The sequence below is a fragment of the Podarcis tiliguerta genome (assembly GCF_965153285.1).
Source record: "Podarcis tiliguerta genome assembly, chromosome: 5".
Taxonomy (NCBI): domain Eukaryota; kingdom Metazoa; phylum Chordata; class Lepidosauria; order Squamata; family Lacertidae; genus Podarcis; species Podarcis tiliguerta.
In genome coordinates this window covers 58,956,871-58,973,078 of record NC_139538.1, presented here as the reverse complement: position 1 = coordinate 58,973,078, position 16,208 = coordinate 58,956,871, and the positions used below count along the sequence as shown (strand labels likewise).

The following is a 16,208-nucleotide window of genomic DNA, read 5'->3' as shown; positions in this document are numbered from 1 at the left end:
CCTATAGGCCAGAATCCAAGTAGCTACACAGATGCACACTCAAACACACCTATGTTGAATCAGTGAGATGTGTACTCAACATTAGGAAGAACTTTCTGATGGTAAGAGCTGTTCAACAGTGAAAAAAAACCTACCTTGGAAGGAAGTGAACTTTCCTTCATTGGAGGTTTTAAAACAGAAGTTGGGTATCATGGATTATTTGGCTGTGATTCCTGCATTGCATGGGGTTGGCTAGATGACATTTGCAGTCCCTTCCAGCTCTACAATTCTATGATACTATGAACTGCTTCAGTTTCAAAATTAACTAATTATGTGGCATAGGATGTGCTTGTGTTTGGGCTGCTTCACACAACTGAACCTCACAATTTGATGAGACAGTACTACACAGTTGTGTAGCTCTGTGTACCCTGGCCATACTCTTTTATGTTTCTTAGGCTGCAGTCTCTACTGAAGACATAGCAACATGCTTTGGAGAAAAACAGGTCTGGGATGGTAAAATTAGTATTTTAGATTAATAAAATGAACCACCTGCGAACAGATTTCCATAACCTTTGGGCAGTTAGTGAGATAATTTATCTGGCCCATATAAATGTAATAATGGATGGTGTTGGAGAGGAAATAATTTCTTGTTTTAAAGTTATGCATGGATATTCAAAGCTCCATATTAACAATTTTAGATGCAATAATGGGAAACAGGAAGTGTAAGCCAATGAGCATAAGCTTGTGCTGTCTGAAATGGTTTGTATCTTCTACCACACAAGTGATTTTTTTACGCAAATGAAAACCCTAGAGAACTAGATTAGAATATTCTTTGAATGACTTCCATACTAAAAAATAACGTCACCCATAGTTCTCTAGAAAGATGCCTTCATTACCTCTAGTAAGAGCTACCAATCCTTATAACATTTTTTTGGCAGTGATTCAGTCTGCTAGCTCAAATTGAATTCCTAGTCACAGGCAGACTTCAGAAATCGCTAGTTATGGGGCCACATGACCCAGAGGCTGTCTGCGGTTAAACGCCAGCTCCCTCGGCCTATAGAGTGAGATGAGTGCTGCAACCACAGAGTCGTCCGCGACGGGACCTAATGGTCAGGGGTACCTATACCTTTACCCTTGTTACACTATACATTGAAATTAGAGATATACTTAAAACTTTTATGGATTTGTGGTTCATTAAGTGACCCAAGGTGTAAAATATGAATTATATTTGATAACAAAGGGAGTAGAATATGCAAGTTCTTAACCAATTTAGAGTCTCTAGAACACAAATATCAGCCTAAGTGGGAACAATATATGCTGATTAAATAATATACCCAAAAATTACAGATTGTTGATGGAAATGTGAAATGCCTGGAACAAATACCGTATTTTTCACCCTATAGGACGCACTTTCCCCCCTTCAAAAATGAAGGGGAAATGTGTGTGCGTACTATGGAGCGAAGACGCCATAGCCCCATGACCCTCTCCCGGCTGGAGAGGTGACGGGCGGCTAAAGAAGCACCCCACAACCCTCTCTCGGCTGGAGAGGTGACGCGCAGCAATGGCAGGAGCCTCTATAGCCGCGCGTCATCTCTCCAGCCAGGAGAGCGTGTGCGGGGCTAAAGAGGCCCCCCCGCAACCCTCTCCCGGCTGGAGAGGTGATTCGCGGCTATGGCAGGAGTCTCTCCGCTGCGCCTTTCCGCTCCTCCCTGACCTGCTCTTTGGGGCTGGTGGTGGGCTTCGAAAGGAACCTGAAGCCTGGAGAGCGAGAGGGGTCAGTGCACACCGACCCCTCTCGCTCTCCAGGCTTCCAAGGTAGCCGCCTGAACGCACCTTAAACGGCACCTTGTTTTAGAGCGGGGAAACAAAAGGGGGAAAGTTCTCCCCCCCTCTATGCAGCGCCTCCTGCCGCTTCACTGAAGGGGCGCTGGGCAGAGAGGGGGAGAATTTTTTTTTCTTGTTCTCCCCCCTCTAAAACAAAGTGCGTCCTATTGTCCGGTGCATCCTATGGTGGGAAAAATACGGTATATTCCACCTTATTAGGCATGTATGAAGATTCAGACATTTTAGAATTTTATCAGAAATTCTAGTAAAAAATATGCCAGCAGATCCAAAGGTAACAGTTGGTTATTTTAAGAATGGCATACTAGAAGAAGACAATTTGCTAACGATAGCCAGATACCTCGGGTTAAGTACTTAATTTGTTCCGGAGGTCCGTACTTAACCTGAAACTGTTCTTAACCTGAAGACCACTTTAGCTAATGGGGCCTCCTGCTGCCGCCGCGCCGCCGGAGCACAATTTCTGTTCTCATCCTGAAGCAAAGTTCTTAACCTGAAGCACTATTTCTGGGTTAGTGGAGTCTGTAATTTGAAGCGTATGTAACCCAAGGTACCACTGTAGTTATCATATATATGCTGTGGGGCAGGGAGGCTTGCATGAATCTAAATGTATGTCATTAAGTGTCCCTCAAACCAAAGGGACAAGCCGATATATGACTTTGCTGCCCCCCCATCCACCAAAACAGGCATAGATATTGCTGGGGAACCAGCATTGTAGCTATGTATGATAACTGGACAGTTCCACATTTGTGAGATCCTGTGTTGGTAGAGGCTAGGAAACAAGGATTTGCAACCACTAAGTAGTCAAACACAGCTTCAGTTTGGTAAAGGATATTTTGCATCAGAGAAGGGCACAGAGAAGAGAGTGCTTCCTTTGCCACTCACTTTCTTTTCCTTCATGCAAGGGATCCAAAACTGCACTTGTAAGTAACATGGTCGGAAAACTTAAAACATGGGTGGGACTAAGAGACATGGGGTTAAGTCTCTTATCCATGCTGTAAATGGCCTCTTCATGAGGATTTTTTTTAAGAGCAATAGATCAGAGAATTCCAGGCTGAAGCAAAAAATGCAATTTGGCCTCAAGTGCCACTAGCTGGTTTCTCAAGCTAAGATTTGACAACCAGTTTTGAGGTTTTTGAACACCTGCATTCTAAGAAGGCATTTGGCAAGCTTTGTCAATGAGCCCACATCCACCTTGGAGCAAATTCCCAGCATTCCCAATGCACATCTTCTACATCAAAGTGCAACAATAGTTGAACCTCACCCATAGAGAGTGGGGAGAATCTACCGTATTTTTTGCTCTATAAGACTCACTTTTTCCCTCCTGAAAAGTAAGGGAAAATGTGTGTGCTTCTTATGGAGCGAATGCAGGCTGCGCAGCTATCCCAGAAGTCAGAACAGCAAGAGGGATCGATGCTTTAACTGCGCAGCGATTCCTCTTGCTGTTCTGCGCAGCAATCCCTCTTGCTGTTCTGGCTTCTGGGATTCAGAATATTTTTTTTCTTGTTTTCCTCCTCCAAAAACTAGGTGCGTCTTGTGGTCTGGTGCATCTTATAGAGAAAAAAATACAGTAATGATGAGGCGAATGTGCAATAAACTAGTGTTCCTCAAGGCTCTGAGCACCAAGCAAAGAAGATTAGATTGAACAGACCACTTGCTCTTCCAGCATAGTTCTACTAGAACTATGGTGAAAGGAAATTCAATAGTGATATAGAATGTTGTACCAATACTGTAACTACTCAGCTTTGGCGCAAGCCCATAACACATGAGCTAGCCACACATACACCAACTCAGGTTCAAGACCTGATACACTATTTTGCAATCTTCTTTTCCAGATGGTACTAGGCATGTACAACTTATTTTAGAGAAAACATTAATTTTCCGCAATTGCTATACCTTCCCATAAGATACTAAAAATAATGACCCAAGAGATTCTAACCACTAAGCATTTTGACAACAAATGCTTTCCCTCTACAGTGAAAACTTAGGTGCTTGAATGAAAATGCACCATTTAGAAAGATTTTATATGTGAATTTTTGTGAGCAAGTTATAATCACTTCTATTCTTAGATAGCCTCTAACTAGAGTGATATGGGAAGCTATGTTAGCATACAACTACAAATAGCAAATTAAGGCTCCTACATTAACAGCATCTATGCACGAACAAAAACTAAAGATTAAGCATAAGACAAAAAAGTCCCTTCAAAACAAAGTAATCCAGATCTTGTAATTTAAAAAATAAACTCAAAACACAGTCATTGAATTATAACAATCAGACAAGACCTCTTATTGTGGTGCTTCATTCAAGCATCTGGGAAATATTTTTATACCCAGTATGCTTAAAGCCTTGTGTTTGCCTGCATATAGCTATAAATGGTTTACTATCAGCTGAATGGAAAGGTTAAGCTGCACAGATGGACCTCTTGAAGCAATTGTTTTCTGCTATAAAAAAATCCCCTCTTTTCCAACAGCATGAATTCAGCAACCAAGACAAAATACACACTTATAATTTTGCCAGAGATTCTAAGAGAACACAGAAGAACTCAGTAAGCAATCTTGTCCTATTATCTGGGAGCAGTTTCATACTACCATGATAATGTCATACAACACATAACATTAATCAGGCCACCTGACTTTCTTATGTATGGAACTAAAAGTTGCCTTGTTCAGAAAACCCTTTGAAGCACATTTTTATTGATGAACTAGATTATGTTCCTTTCAGAAGTACCAACAGGATTGTCTAGGCACAGTACACTGTATGCATATTGGGTCTCCGATCCCACCCACGAAAGGTCTGCATTTGTTTTGTATCATATATGCAAATGTATGCCCTATTTTGTGGGTAGGACAGAGGGCACAAACATGTGTCAGGGGCCACAAACAAGCAATAAGACGTCTGACAATGTCATCAGATGAAGTTTTCCCATAACTGCATTTCTATGCTAGAAAAGGCTTAACTTATATCTTTAAACCAGAGTTGCTATTGTATTTTGCTTTTGGAGGCAACACTATTATATGTTGTGGGCAATAATATATGTTGTGGGCAATAACATGCAACCAGGAAGACATTCTTTTCCACATATTTTAACAATTATTTGAATTATCAACATTACGTTAACTATTATAAACACCACAAAATGTATCATTTAGCATACATTTTACAAACATAGGTGCCATAGTTCATGGAATTCTGTTTCAGGACTAAGTCTAGAAGCTATTTTGGAAAATTGCTTCCACAAACTTATGTTAATCTGTGCATGATGACTACCCATTTTCTTCTTATTCCAAACCATGTCCTCTATGTCATCAAAGTGTAACTTGCTTTAATTATTTTTCAACAGAAGTCTACCACAGGGTCATAATTAGGTGGCACCTCCACAACAGATGGACCTGGCATAGAACTATTTTTGGTCCTGCAGATAAATGCTCATCAAAGAGAAGGTTCAGCACAACTCTTGAATACAGCTGGGTGATCAACATACAATCAATATATCACAAGGTTTTCAACGTTGTGATATATCACAATGTCTGAAATAAGGATGAAGCTATGTAGAGTAATTGTCATACTTCATTGTTTTTCCCACATCGTGATTTTTGCATAGCGCATACATACACATACACACACACACATTCACAAAATATTTCCAGGTCAAAAATCATGAAACTGACATCATGATATAGACTTCAGACCAGTTTGGGACAATATGTTGATAACCCAGTCCTACCCTTGGTTCCAGTTCTGATAGGAAGACTGAAACGCCAACCAATTATAGTAAAATGTACTTTTTTTGCAGGATGCTAGTATCAAACCTTTTTTGTTTGGATTCAGTGTCAATCTGTTACCCCTTCTCCACATGGCTACATCTTTACACATATTCAGAACAGATAGGGTTGCCCTATGTCCTCTTTTTCCATGACATGTCCTCTTTTTCAGGGGTAAAATCTGAGGCAAATTGCATCATAGCACCCTCTTTTTTGCTCTTCAAAATATGGCAACCCTAAATAGCAGCACCTCAATGTTTAGTAATTAAAGCAAGGAGTTGGGCGTCATCTGCATACTGATGGCAACTCACTCTAAAAAGGTTGATATTCTTTATCATTAAGATGTTAGCAAAACTGGCACTGAACCCTTTGAAATTCCACAAACCAATATCTAGGAGGCAATTCCACAATCTAATCCCCCAAATCCCTAATGATCACTGGTTGGACACTGTTTCTGCCAGTTCCTGTTTTGCTGCAAATTAAAATTCCCATGGGATATTAAAACATGACCTGTAAGCCTGTTGTATATGCTATTTTTTCTAACGTTCCCACATTAGTGTTCCCATGAAGAAACAACCCTCTTTATATTAAAATAAATAGCAAATACTAACACATTTGCTTTCAAGACATTTGAAGGGAAGCATGGAATATCTGCAAGGTATGGTGAACACTAATGCTGAGGCAATGGAGGGGCACATGTTTTGCTCTGGAAATGTTCCCAATACGGAAGATTAACTGATGACTGTATAAGCAATGTTATCCACAAGTAATGCATGAAAAACTATTTACATACACTTCATAACTTTTGCACTGTATGTTCACTTTTTCTACAGGATGCTTTTGCTACATATGGATCCTTACCAGTCTTTTTGAGACTATCATCCTGATTCCAACTTTGGCAAAAAGTTTAATAGCTAGCGCCCCAAATCCTTAAATTAGAATGCAAACATCTTATTGGGGTGTTTAAGTGTTACATCTGTTTGTCTCTCAAAAATGAGGACAATTCTAAGCTAAAGTCCATTGAATTTACTAGCTATTTAGATCAGTTAAGGTAAAAGTAGTTCCCAAGTGACACAGCATACAACAGCTATTCAACATATTTCCTGTTCACTTGGTGGCCTAAGTAGGTTTGAATGCCTGTGATGTTTCAGAAAGTTAAAATACCTATACCGGCTAAATTCTAGAAGCAATATACTGATTTTGCTAACATTTTTAGATTTAGGCCTTTAGTTTCTTCAGTTACCGTATTTTTCGCCCTATAGGACGCACTTTCCCCCCTCCAAAAATGAAGGGGAAATGTGTGTGCGTCCTATGGGGCGAATGCAGGCTTCGCGCACCTCTCCGCAAGCAGCGGGAGCCCAGCGCTGGGCTCCCGCTGCTTGCGGAGAGTTGCCTGCATGCTGAAGCCTGCGCGCACTGAGCTCAGCGCGTCCAGGCTTCGCGGACCTCTCCGCAAGCAGCAGGAGCGCTCCCACTGCTTGCGGAGAGTTGCCTGCATGCTGAAGCCTGCGCGCACTGAGCTCAGCGCGTCCAGGCTTCGCAGACCTCTCTGCAAGCAGCAGGAGCGCTCCCGCTGCTTGCGGAGAGTTGCCTGCATGCTGAAGCCTGCGCGCGCTGAGCTCAGCGCGTCCAGGCTTCGCAGACCTCTCTGCAAGCAGCGGGAGCCAGCGCTGGGCTCCCACAGCTTGCAGAGAGCTGCCTGTTTGGGGGCTGGGGTCAGGGGAAGCTCGGGCATCCCCCGCCGCAGCCCCGCGCCTGGGGAGGGAAAATAATTTTTTCCCCTTTATTTCCCCCCCCAAAAACTAGGTGCGCCTTATGGGACGGTGCGTCCTATAGGGCGAAAAATACGGTACATATTTGCAACACTCAGGTCTAATCCATTTTTAACAATATGACAAAGTATAACAATCATTTATACTTTTAAGATTTTCAAAGATTAGGCATATATCTTCTCAATAGGCAGCAAAAGGTTATAAGAATCAGTCATGACAAGACAGCATGGTAGTACTATATTTTGTTTCTAGGCCACATTACAGCATTGAAGGAATTAATCAATAGCTTGCCAAATCAGCGATAGAAGAAAGGTGAGGATCCGTCAGATCAGCACTGCTGTTCTTCTGTCTCTAAGCAGAAAGTCAGTCAGCAACATTGCTTTGACCTTAAATGCCCTGTGCCTGTATTTAGACACATGAGGGAGGTTTGGTAGTAGGAATAAGTTGCCTGCATGAAATGAACTTTCATATTTGATTTTGCTTCAAACTAAGCTCATAATCCTGGAGCTGTGCATTGGTATACTAGATAGGGTTTCTGTGCCTTCAACTATCCAGAAAAAAATACAATGAACTGATGGCTTGGTCAACCTTTTACTGCACAGAAACATGAAGGCATGAGTACAGCCCGAGTGTACTATTATTTTTTTTCTTAATGTAGTATGATATTCATTAGGAAGCTTTTCTTACTACATATAAATTATCTCATTTTTAAAAATCATCTTTTGAAAGGAGGCACTGTGGACCTAACATATAGGGCATGATCCTGGGAAGCACATGAACCCCAGTAAATTACTGATAAGTATCCCTATCAATTCATGTCACACAGCTTTATGTAATTTCTGAATGGTAACCAGTTAAAAACATACTGGATTTTTTTGATCAATTGGACTAGATGAACTTGAGGTTATTTCTAACACTTTGATTTTTATTAATTGGTCCTAAACAACTCTTTAAATGCACAAGTTTTGAAAAATCATGCCATGGGATGGTTTGGCATAAGAACTGCAATTTTGCCAAAGAAGATAAGCAGAATGACCAGCAGTACACATATTTCCTTGAGTCTTCCAATTGCAGTACAATTTTTCAGAAGGTAAGGTATAGAGGAGTCCCTTCAATCTTCTTTTCTCTACATTACACCACCCATGCACAGACAGGAAGACCCCAACCTCTCTGCATATGCCAGAGGACTTGAGGGAGGGCCTGATGGTGACAACAAATAATAGCTTGCTTTTTAAGCAAGTTAGACCACTTGCTTATAGCAATGCTCTTAAAGCACTTTGAACCATGCAGTTAGGAAGAAACTCTGCAGTGCAGGATTACAGGCATGAGTGCCAAGACATCTGCCCAGCTGAAAATGAGTTTGCTGAAAAATCAAAGTTGCTTCTATATGGAATTAGTCACATCCTTCAAATGTAAAACCAGAGAATCTAGTACTGCCAATAAGAAAGATGGTTTAAAATGAGTACGTTTCTCAAAATATTATGGCTCTTGGAGCATATCTTATGTGATATGGTACATTCTTATATAGCTTAGGGATTCAATTTCTTGCTTGCCTGAAGTAGTGGTTTCCCTTGGCTGAACAGACATGCATCAGCAGATGGCTCCTCCCCTCCATCCACTTTTCATCACCAGTGTGTATAGGAGCCTGCATGCACAACCACAATATTTATGTTTTTGAATCCCCTGAATCTGTTTTATTTCTTTTTACATACTTTTCTGTTTCTAAACCGTTTTATTGATTTTAGGCTATAGTTTTGTTTCAACAAATGCTTTAAAATAAATAAATAGAATTGCTACAGTGCTATTCCTCAAGATGGGAGAAAGCACAACAGGGCTTTACCATCTACATTAGCAACATTTAAAGAGTGGACAGGTCCAAATGCACCAGTCCTACCATACTGTGTGTCAAAGAACACAGCAAAGGCAAAATTAATGGTGTGCAGAATGTACAAAGTGCTGACAATGTACGTAGGAAGAGTGGGAGTGGGTAAGTGATGGGGCAAGAAAGGAAGATTCTGCAAAGCTCAGTTACTATGTTGAGGATCAAGTCAGTTTACATATCTGGTTGATACAAAGCTTCAAAATCAGAAGCATTTTTAAAGTTGTTATGCACAATATTGGGATAAGGAAGTAACATTGATCAAACTCCCCCCCACCGAAAAAATGTTTTTTAGTTAAAATATAAGCAAAAGTGATATTTAACCATACAATCCTTAACATGTCTACGGAGAACTATGCCCCACCAAGTTCAATGGGCTATTCTAAGGTGTATATATGATTGCAGCCTCATTTACCAAAATATCTTGCTATACTCAAATCAGCACTTTCGAGCCCATTATTATTCTAATAGCTCCACATCTTTCTGTACCAGATCAATACAAAATAAGTGGCATGTGAGATCATTTCAATAAATGCCTTGAAATTTTCACTTATTTACAGCTACACATACCGTATTTTTCGCTCCATAAGATGCACCTTTTTTCTCCTAAAAAGGGGAAATGTGTGTGCGTCTTATGGAGCGAATGCAGGCTGCGCAGCTATCGCCGAAGCTAGCACAGCAAGAGCAAGAGCTGCGCAGCGCTTCTGGGTTGCTGGCTTCCTGGTTTCAGCAATAGCTGGACAGCTTGCTCTGGCTTTTCAGGGAGGTGGGAGAAGAGACAGAGGGCAGCCCATCAGTCCCTTCTTCCACCTCCTGGAAAAGTCAGCAAGAGTCACTTTATCTTTAAAGAGCCACGCCAAGCGAGCATGTCTGTGGCTCTTGCTGGCTTTTTTTGTTTTCCTCCTCTAAAAACTAGGTGCGTATTATGGTCGGGTGCGTCTTATAGAGTGAAAAATACGGTAATTCATAAGAATGCATTTAAACACTCCCAAACACTGATTCGTTACTAGTTGTGATGTTTCAGCACAAAAACAGCATCATAAAATAAAAGTATAAAATTCTTTATAGCTTATCTAAAATTCAAGTTTAAAGGATATTATTAAGCCACAGCAAGATATGGTGTGGTCTATCAACTTGTAGCCGATAACCTCAAGGCAGGAATCGGCAAAGTTTTTGTGGCTTCGGCTGGTTCACGGTCACGCAGACGCTGCGGTGGACCGGAGTGCGTGCATGCGTGTGCAAACACTATTTTTGGCGCTCCTTCCAGAGCAGAGGAGGCGTGCGCAGCAGGAGCTTCCGGCAGCCAATGGGAAGCCGGCCAGTGTTGCGGAAGGCGGTCCCTGCTCTGTTCTGCACCGGTTTAGCACAGCGCATGGGAGCCGACCGACCGGCAGGGGTGCATGGTCCAGTTAAGTGGCCCATGGACGTTAGGTTTCCGACCCCTGCCTTAAGGGCAGCTTCACACAATATATAATGGCTGTGTTTGGAAGTGCACATGTCAGCTTAATAAGTCATTAAGATTTGTGAACTTCATACTGTGGCTTGTTTCAGAGCCATTAACAACACTTTGTCAGTTCAAACAAAGCCAGAAATGATAGTTAATCTCAGATTTCCTGGTTTATTTGCTCACTTGTGCAAGGAAAGGAACAAAGAGGCTGATGCACACCCACCAGTCTATTACACATCTTGATTAATTAAGCAGGTACAAGTGTCCAAAACTGTCCAATATGTGTTTACAACAGTATGTACAGACAACAGGGAACTATAATCCATAATTCCCAGTTCCATAGTACAGTACAGGTGACTCCCCACTTATGAAGAGTTACGTTCCAGGGCCCCACATGCATAAGTGGGGAGCCTACTGCAGTACATAGAGCTTCCAGCCCAACAGCTGTTGAATGGGGTAGCACGGCAGCAGTGAGAGCTCCTGCATACCATTTCAGAGCCCCTGGAGAGTTTTTTTTTTTTTACTTTTGGATGACTGATGTCCTCTTCAGGCTCTGGGGAGGGTTTCCTTGTGAGCCACAAGGACTTTCCAGCTCTCTCTCACTGTTTTAGGTTAGTTAGTTATTTGTTGGCACCACACATATACGTGGTCACACGCGAAGTTGATCGCACACAAGTTGGGGGATGCCTGTATTATTATAAAAATATAGTACCCTCAATTTGATGGGTACTTTACAGAGTAAAGACAAGACTTTGGCCTGGAGAAAAGAATTCTGTATTATTTATTCAAGTAGCAGAAAGTCAACAGTCAGGAGAGAAATCAAGGCTCGCATTACGCTACAAGAAACTGACAGGAAAATAAAAATGTTATGAACAGGGAGATGACACATTCTTGTCAAATTTTCTCACCCAGCATTGCCTACCTATATGGAGTTATGGTGGAATGTATAGTACACATGAATGCCAGTGCTGAAAACACTATATATATTAGGTTCTGATGCAAAAATGTGTTCCTAAAATCTGAATTAATACAGGTCTTATAGAATGAATTTATGTGTTGTTCAGAGGGAGAAGATTGTTGCACAACTTAGAAGCCTATTTTGCACACATATACATAAAATACACACCTCCATACATTGTGTGATTAGTGCAAAAGCTAGAAGGAAGTTGGCAATGTAATTTTCACCATGGGGGTATCACTATTAAGATGGCATTACACAAATATATGAATAAAAAATTACGGGCCTCATTTTCTAAAACTATTATAGGTACAGTCCTATCCACACTTACCTGGAAGCAAGTTCCTTTAAAATCCATGGTAATTAAAAAAAATTTTTTTTGGATAGGGTATAAGAACAGAAAGGAAAACATGTTACTGACAAATATATCAGGCTTGATTCTATTAACTGTAATACTGCGAAATGCAAGCAACTACTTGCATGTGTTTGGAGTACTCTGATCTATGACATTTTAATTTTAATCCTGAAAAACTGGTTAAGTTCTCAAATGTGCTGCCTGAATGTCAGTTTTCTTTTTAGCATATACTTTTGTTGATAGTTTTGCTTATGCCCAGTGCAGAAAATTGTTATTTTTAAGATTAGTTGTATAACTCTCTATATTGCCTTATCTCTAAAGATTATAAAATGTTACTGACGAAACAGCAAAAACATACTATCATCAATTATAGTGCCCTTCTTTGGGGCCCAACAACCTAAATGTAATTTCTTTTACAAAGCTTCTTGAACAAGTTGTTTCAAAAATAGCGGTAAGGAAAATGGAAGAAAGATGTGAATGTATGTCCAAATAAACAAGGGCAAAAATTAGAGCTGAGGTGCTGGTTAAGTGAATTTGTTATCTGGCTATGGTCAAATATTTTCAAATATTCCATAAAATAAAACATGCCCTTGTACATGTAGCATAGTATATTCCGATATACTAATATAACATGCACACAACCCACATTTAATAGCAAGTTTGTCGTATTCTGCACTCCAGTGTGGTTCTAACTTCTCTTCTCTAAATTAAGCCACACTAGCTTTTATAGCCATGTGATGGGTCACAATGCCCAGGAGTAGGAAATACTGAAAACTGTTATAGAAACAATGAGGCTTCCACATGATCTGGAAGGGTGTCTATAAAGTTTGAGAGGGACTGGACTCTGGAGCCCTCCACAGAAGAGTAATTTTGATCATAAGCACAATATTCTTTCTTCCTTGAGACTGTTCTGAAAAAATAATTTGGACAGTAGATGGCAAATTACCCACTTTTTAAAACCAATTGCCAACCTTATAAAAACTAATTCTCATTAGCAAGTAGTTAGAAATTTATTTTCTCACAACAAAAATAAGTATACTGCAACAACTGTTTCAAAACAGGATAAACTGATATGCACTGCAGTCATTTATTACCATGAGCAATAAAGTTGCAAGACTGAACATATGATCAAGGTATTTACGGAAAATTTTAGTGCCGTTAATTAATACTATAAATTCCCACCTGGTGCAAGACCAGGTATTTTATTATTGTAACCCCTTCCCCTTACACAAAGTAGCTAGAGACAGACACACATACTGTGGGTGTGGCTAATTGTTTCACTATAAATAGAACTCTAAATGCAACTCTCTACATAAATATTAACTGTGCTCAATATGAAAGCATGTAGACATCTTGTTACCAATGTTTTGCAGCTGGCTGCCACCCAGATACAGAACTGTGTGAAGACTATCAAATATCACTATCAAGGTTGAAAAACAATACTAGATTTAGTACACATACTGGAATTTATTTTACTACTATCCATTCTAGCACAGAATTCTTTCACATCTCACCAATAATTATTTATTGTTTCTACTACACTTATTCATAATGCTACAAGCAAACAGCAATAAAACCCACTGATGATTCAGAAGGCTTGACTATGCATAAACATCTTAATAAAACAAAGAATGGCAACTGAACCCAAGTAAGCATTAATGAAACTTTATTGCTTCTTGGAAAACACGCCACTTTCAGGAAAACAAACAGCGGTTCAAGAAAGTGTGAAAACTGCTTATCTGCAAACCATTTTTAATTCTCTATTATGTTAAAAGGGTCACCTATTATCAGTCTGAGTATTAGTAATCACAGAAGTTTCAGTATCTTCTTCCATACCACACCCTAAGTTGGCCTCTCCACTCTTGTAAAGAGAAAACCCACAACTTTTGTCTTTTGAATTATTTTTAAACTACAACAAGAATACAACACAAAGTCAAATTAAAATGCTTTTAAGGACAGTAGTATAAGTGTTAAAAAATCCAAAATAACCAAACTTTTAATAAGAGTGTATTTAATAAGTTTACGAATACAACCTGTACACTTTCAAAAAGCAATGCAGACTCTTAATAAAACTCTAGAATACCATGAGTACCAGCCAGCTACTTTAATGAAGCAGCAACAGTTAGGCTGCAATTTTAATTACTAGATAATAAATCAAACAGAACTTTGTAAGATTTACTTTGGAATTAACATACTTAAGAATGAACTTTTAAGGCACTTTTACAGGCTGGGCTGGTTTTGGCTACAAACTTGTTCAATCTAACCTTGGTTGATATATCATTTTTAAAAGTACTCCTAAAGCTACGCATTGCCAGAAAGAAGACTTCACATTTCTGCTGCTAAAAACTAAATTTCAGAGAAGGCTGCCTCCTCCCCTTCCTTGTATGCCTAGAATGTAGCTTGACAACCTTGACAGACTGCTCCCCACTCCCAATCCTCTTTTTTCCTTTTCGCTCCTCTTGTTCCACTGTCTGTCATTTCTCCCGGAACATTAAAAAAAGAAAAGGGGGAAAAAGACAGCAGTTTTCTGTACAGTGTGGAGAGGCAGAGCAAGCAGCAGCTTAGTCAGACTCTGCAATCCCCCCTACACATATTCAAAAAAAGGGGGAGGAAGATGGTGGTGGTTTGGTTTGGTTGGGGGGGGGGGGGTAGAGAAGAGAAGAACCACAAAAAGGCGAGCAAAAGGCAACACTTTCTCAAGACTAATGCTGCTTCCAGACCGAACAAGGGCCCGGGGTGGGTGACGGGGGCACCCTTGCGGTGGGAACCAGGGTTCATCCTCAGCCCCTTCCCATCCTGCGCTTGGGGACCTGCGGGATGCCTTGCAAGTGAAGGCCCATCAACCCTGCAGGAAGGGTGGAGGGTGCGGGGGGGGGGGGAAGGTTGTTGCAGAGGAGAAGGGCCTGCAGCAACCTTGGGAGGGAGCTCCGGGACTAGCAGGAGCCTCCTCTACCATTATTCCGCCCCCCCCCCCATTGCGGGAGGTTTTTAAAGCCGGGTCGAGAGGAAGTGAGGCCTTTCGGAGGCCCTTCCTTAGGAGCCCAGGGTCATTCCGTCCCCTAAACCCACCCACCCCAAAATAATAATTAAAACAACAACAACAGCCACCCCCTTTACCTTCCGCCACGTCTTCGTCAATCGCCCCCTTCACCTGGGAGAAGCACCACTGGAAATCGTTGCTGCCGCCTCCGCCGCCGCCGGCCACCCCTGCGAAGAGACGGGAAAGGGAAGAAATGCCGTGAGAAGCCCGACCCTCGCCTCTCAGTATCTCTCTCAACCCAAGGCCAATAGGCCAAAACCTTCCAGCTCCTTCAGCCCGGCTCCCCGAGGCCTCAGGCCTGCCTCCGCCCGCCAAGACCAGGGCCACCCAAACCAGCCCCATAGCCGCTGCCTCTGGTGCGCCCCTCTCCTCACCTGCCATGTCGCGCCGTGTGTGTGGCGGGCGGAGACCGGGGCCTAGCGAAGCCCGCGTGGCAGACGTAAACCGACCGCGACCGGAAAGGGAGCCGCTACCAGCGACGCCGGTGCCCGAGCTGCTGCCGCCGCTGCCCCTGCCGCTGCTGCTGCTGCTGTGGCGGCCGCCACCGCCAGCGCCGACGCCGCCGGAGGTTTGGGGGTTTCAAAATGGCGCCCATTGCCGGTCAGCCTGATCCGGTGACGTCATCCCCCTGCCAGCCTCCGCCGGGCGGAGGGAGGGAGGGAGAAGCCGGATGGGCCTGAATGAATGGTGTGTGTGTGTGTGGGAAGGGAGAGGCAGGCAGGACTAGGCGGGAGGAGGAAGAGGGGAGTCCTCGGGGGGTGGAAGCGGCTCTCTGCTCTCGCGTGGGTTGGAGGAGGCCGGTTCCCGCCAGGCCGGAGGAGGCTTCAAGTTCTCGCAGGGCTTGGAGGGTTTGCTCGAAAGGGAAGGGGAGAATGGGGCTGCTTCTCTCCCGCCCCCCCCCCCAAAATAGGGGTTGAAAATCCAGCAGGGATTCGTGCCCTTCGGTGACGAACACGCCAGCAGTTAAAAGAGTCCTTCAAACTATACCAATTAAACCCTTTTAACGAGGGCCAGGTGAACAGTCACACCAGGTATAGTGTGGCGAGCTTTCGGCTTCAGCAGAATTGTGCTTCAGGCTGAGGCTTCTTTTTATGGGGCTTTTCACATTTCATTTGAAACTCAGTCCTGTTTCGTGGGAAACTTGGAAGTAAGGGGCTGCGGAGGATTTTGGTGCGGTC

General features: G+C 42.3%; 1 protein-coding gene across 3 annotated transcripts in view; it reads right to left on the bottom strand.

Annotated features, from left to right (window-relative positions):
- PPP2R2D (protein phosphatase 2 regulatory subunit Bdelta) overlaps positions 1–15,687 on the bottom strand; it is a 31,426-nt gene extending 15,739 nt beyond the window's left edge. The window contains exons 1-2 of one of the 3 annotated variants that reach the window (XM_083443540.1): positions 15,405–15,687; positions 15,108–15,197 (exon numbers count right to left, since the gene is read on the bottom strand). In XM_083443540.1, coding sequence (XP_083299666.1) covers positions 15,108–15,197; positions 15,405–15,411 — 97 coding nt within the window. In that variant the 5' untranslated portion in view covers positions 15,412–15,687. The remainder of the gene's footprint in view (positions 1–15,107; positions 15,198–15,404) is intronic. The other 2 variants (XM_083443541.1, XM_083443542.1) reach the window with 2 other exon arrangements.
- Between the last annotated feature and the right edge of the window lie 521 nt (positions 15,688–16,208).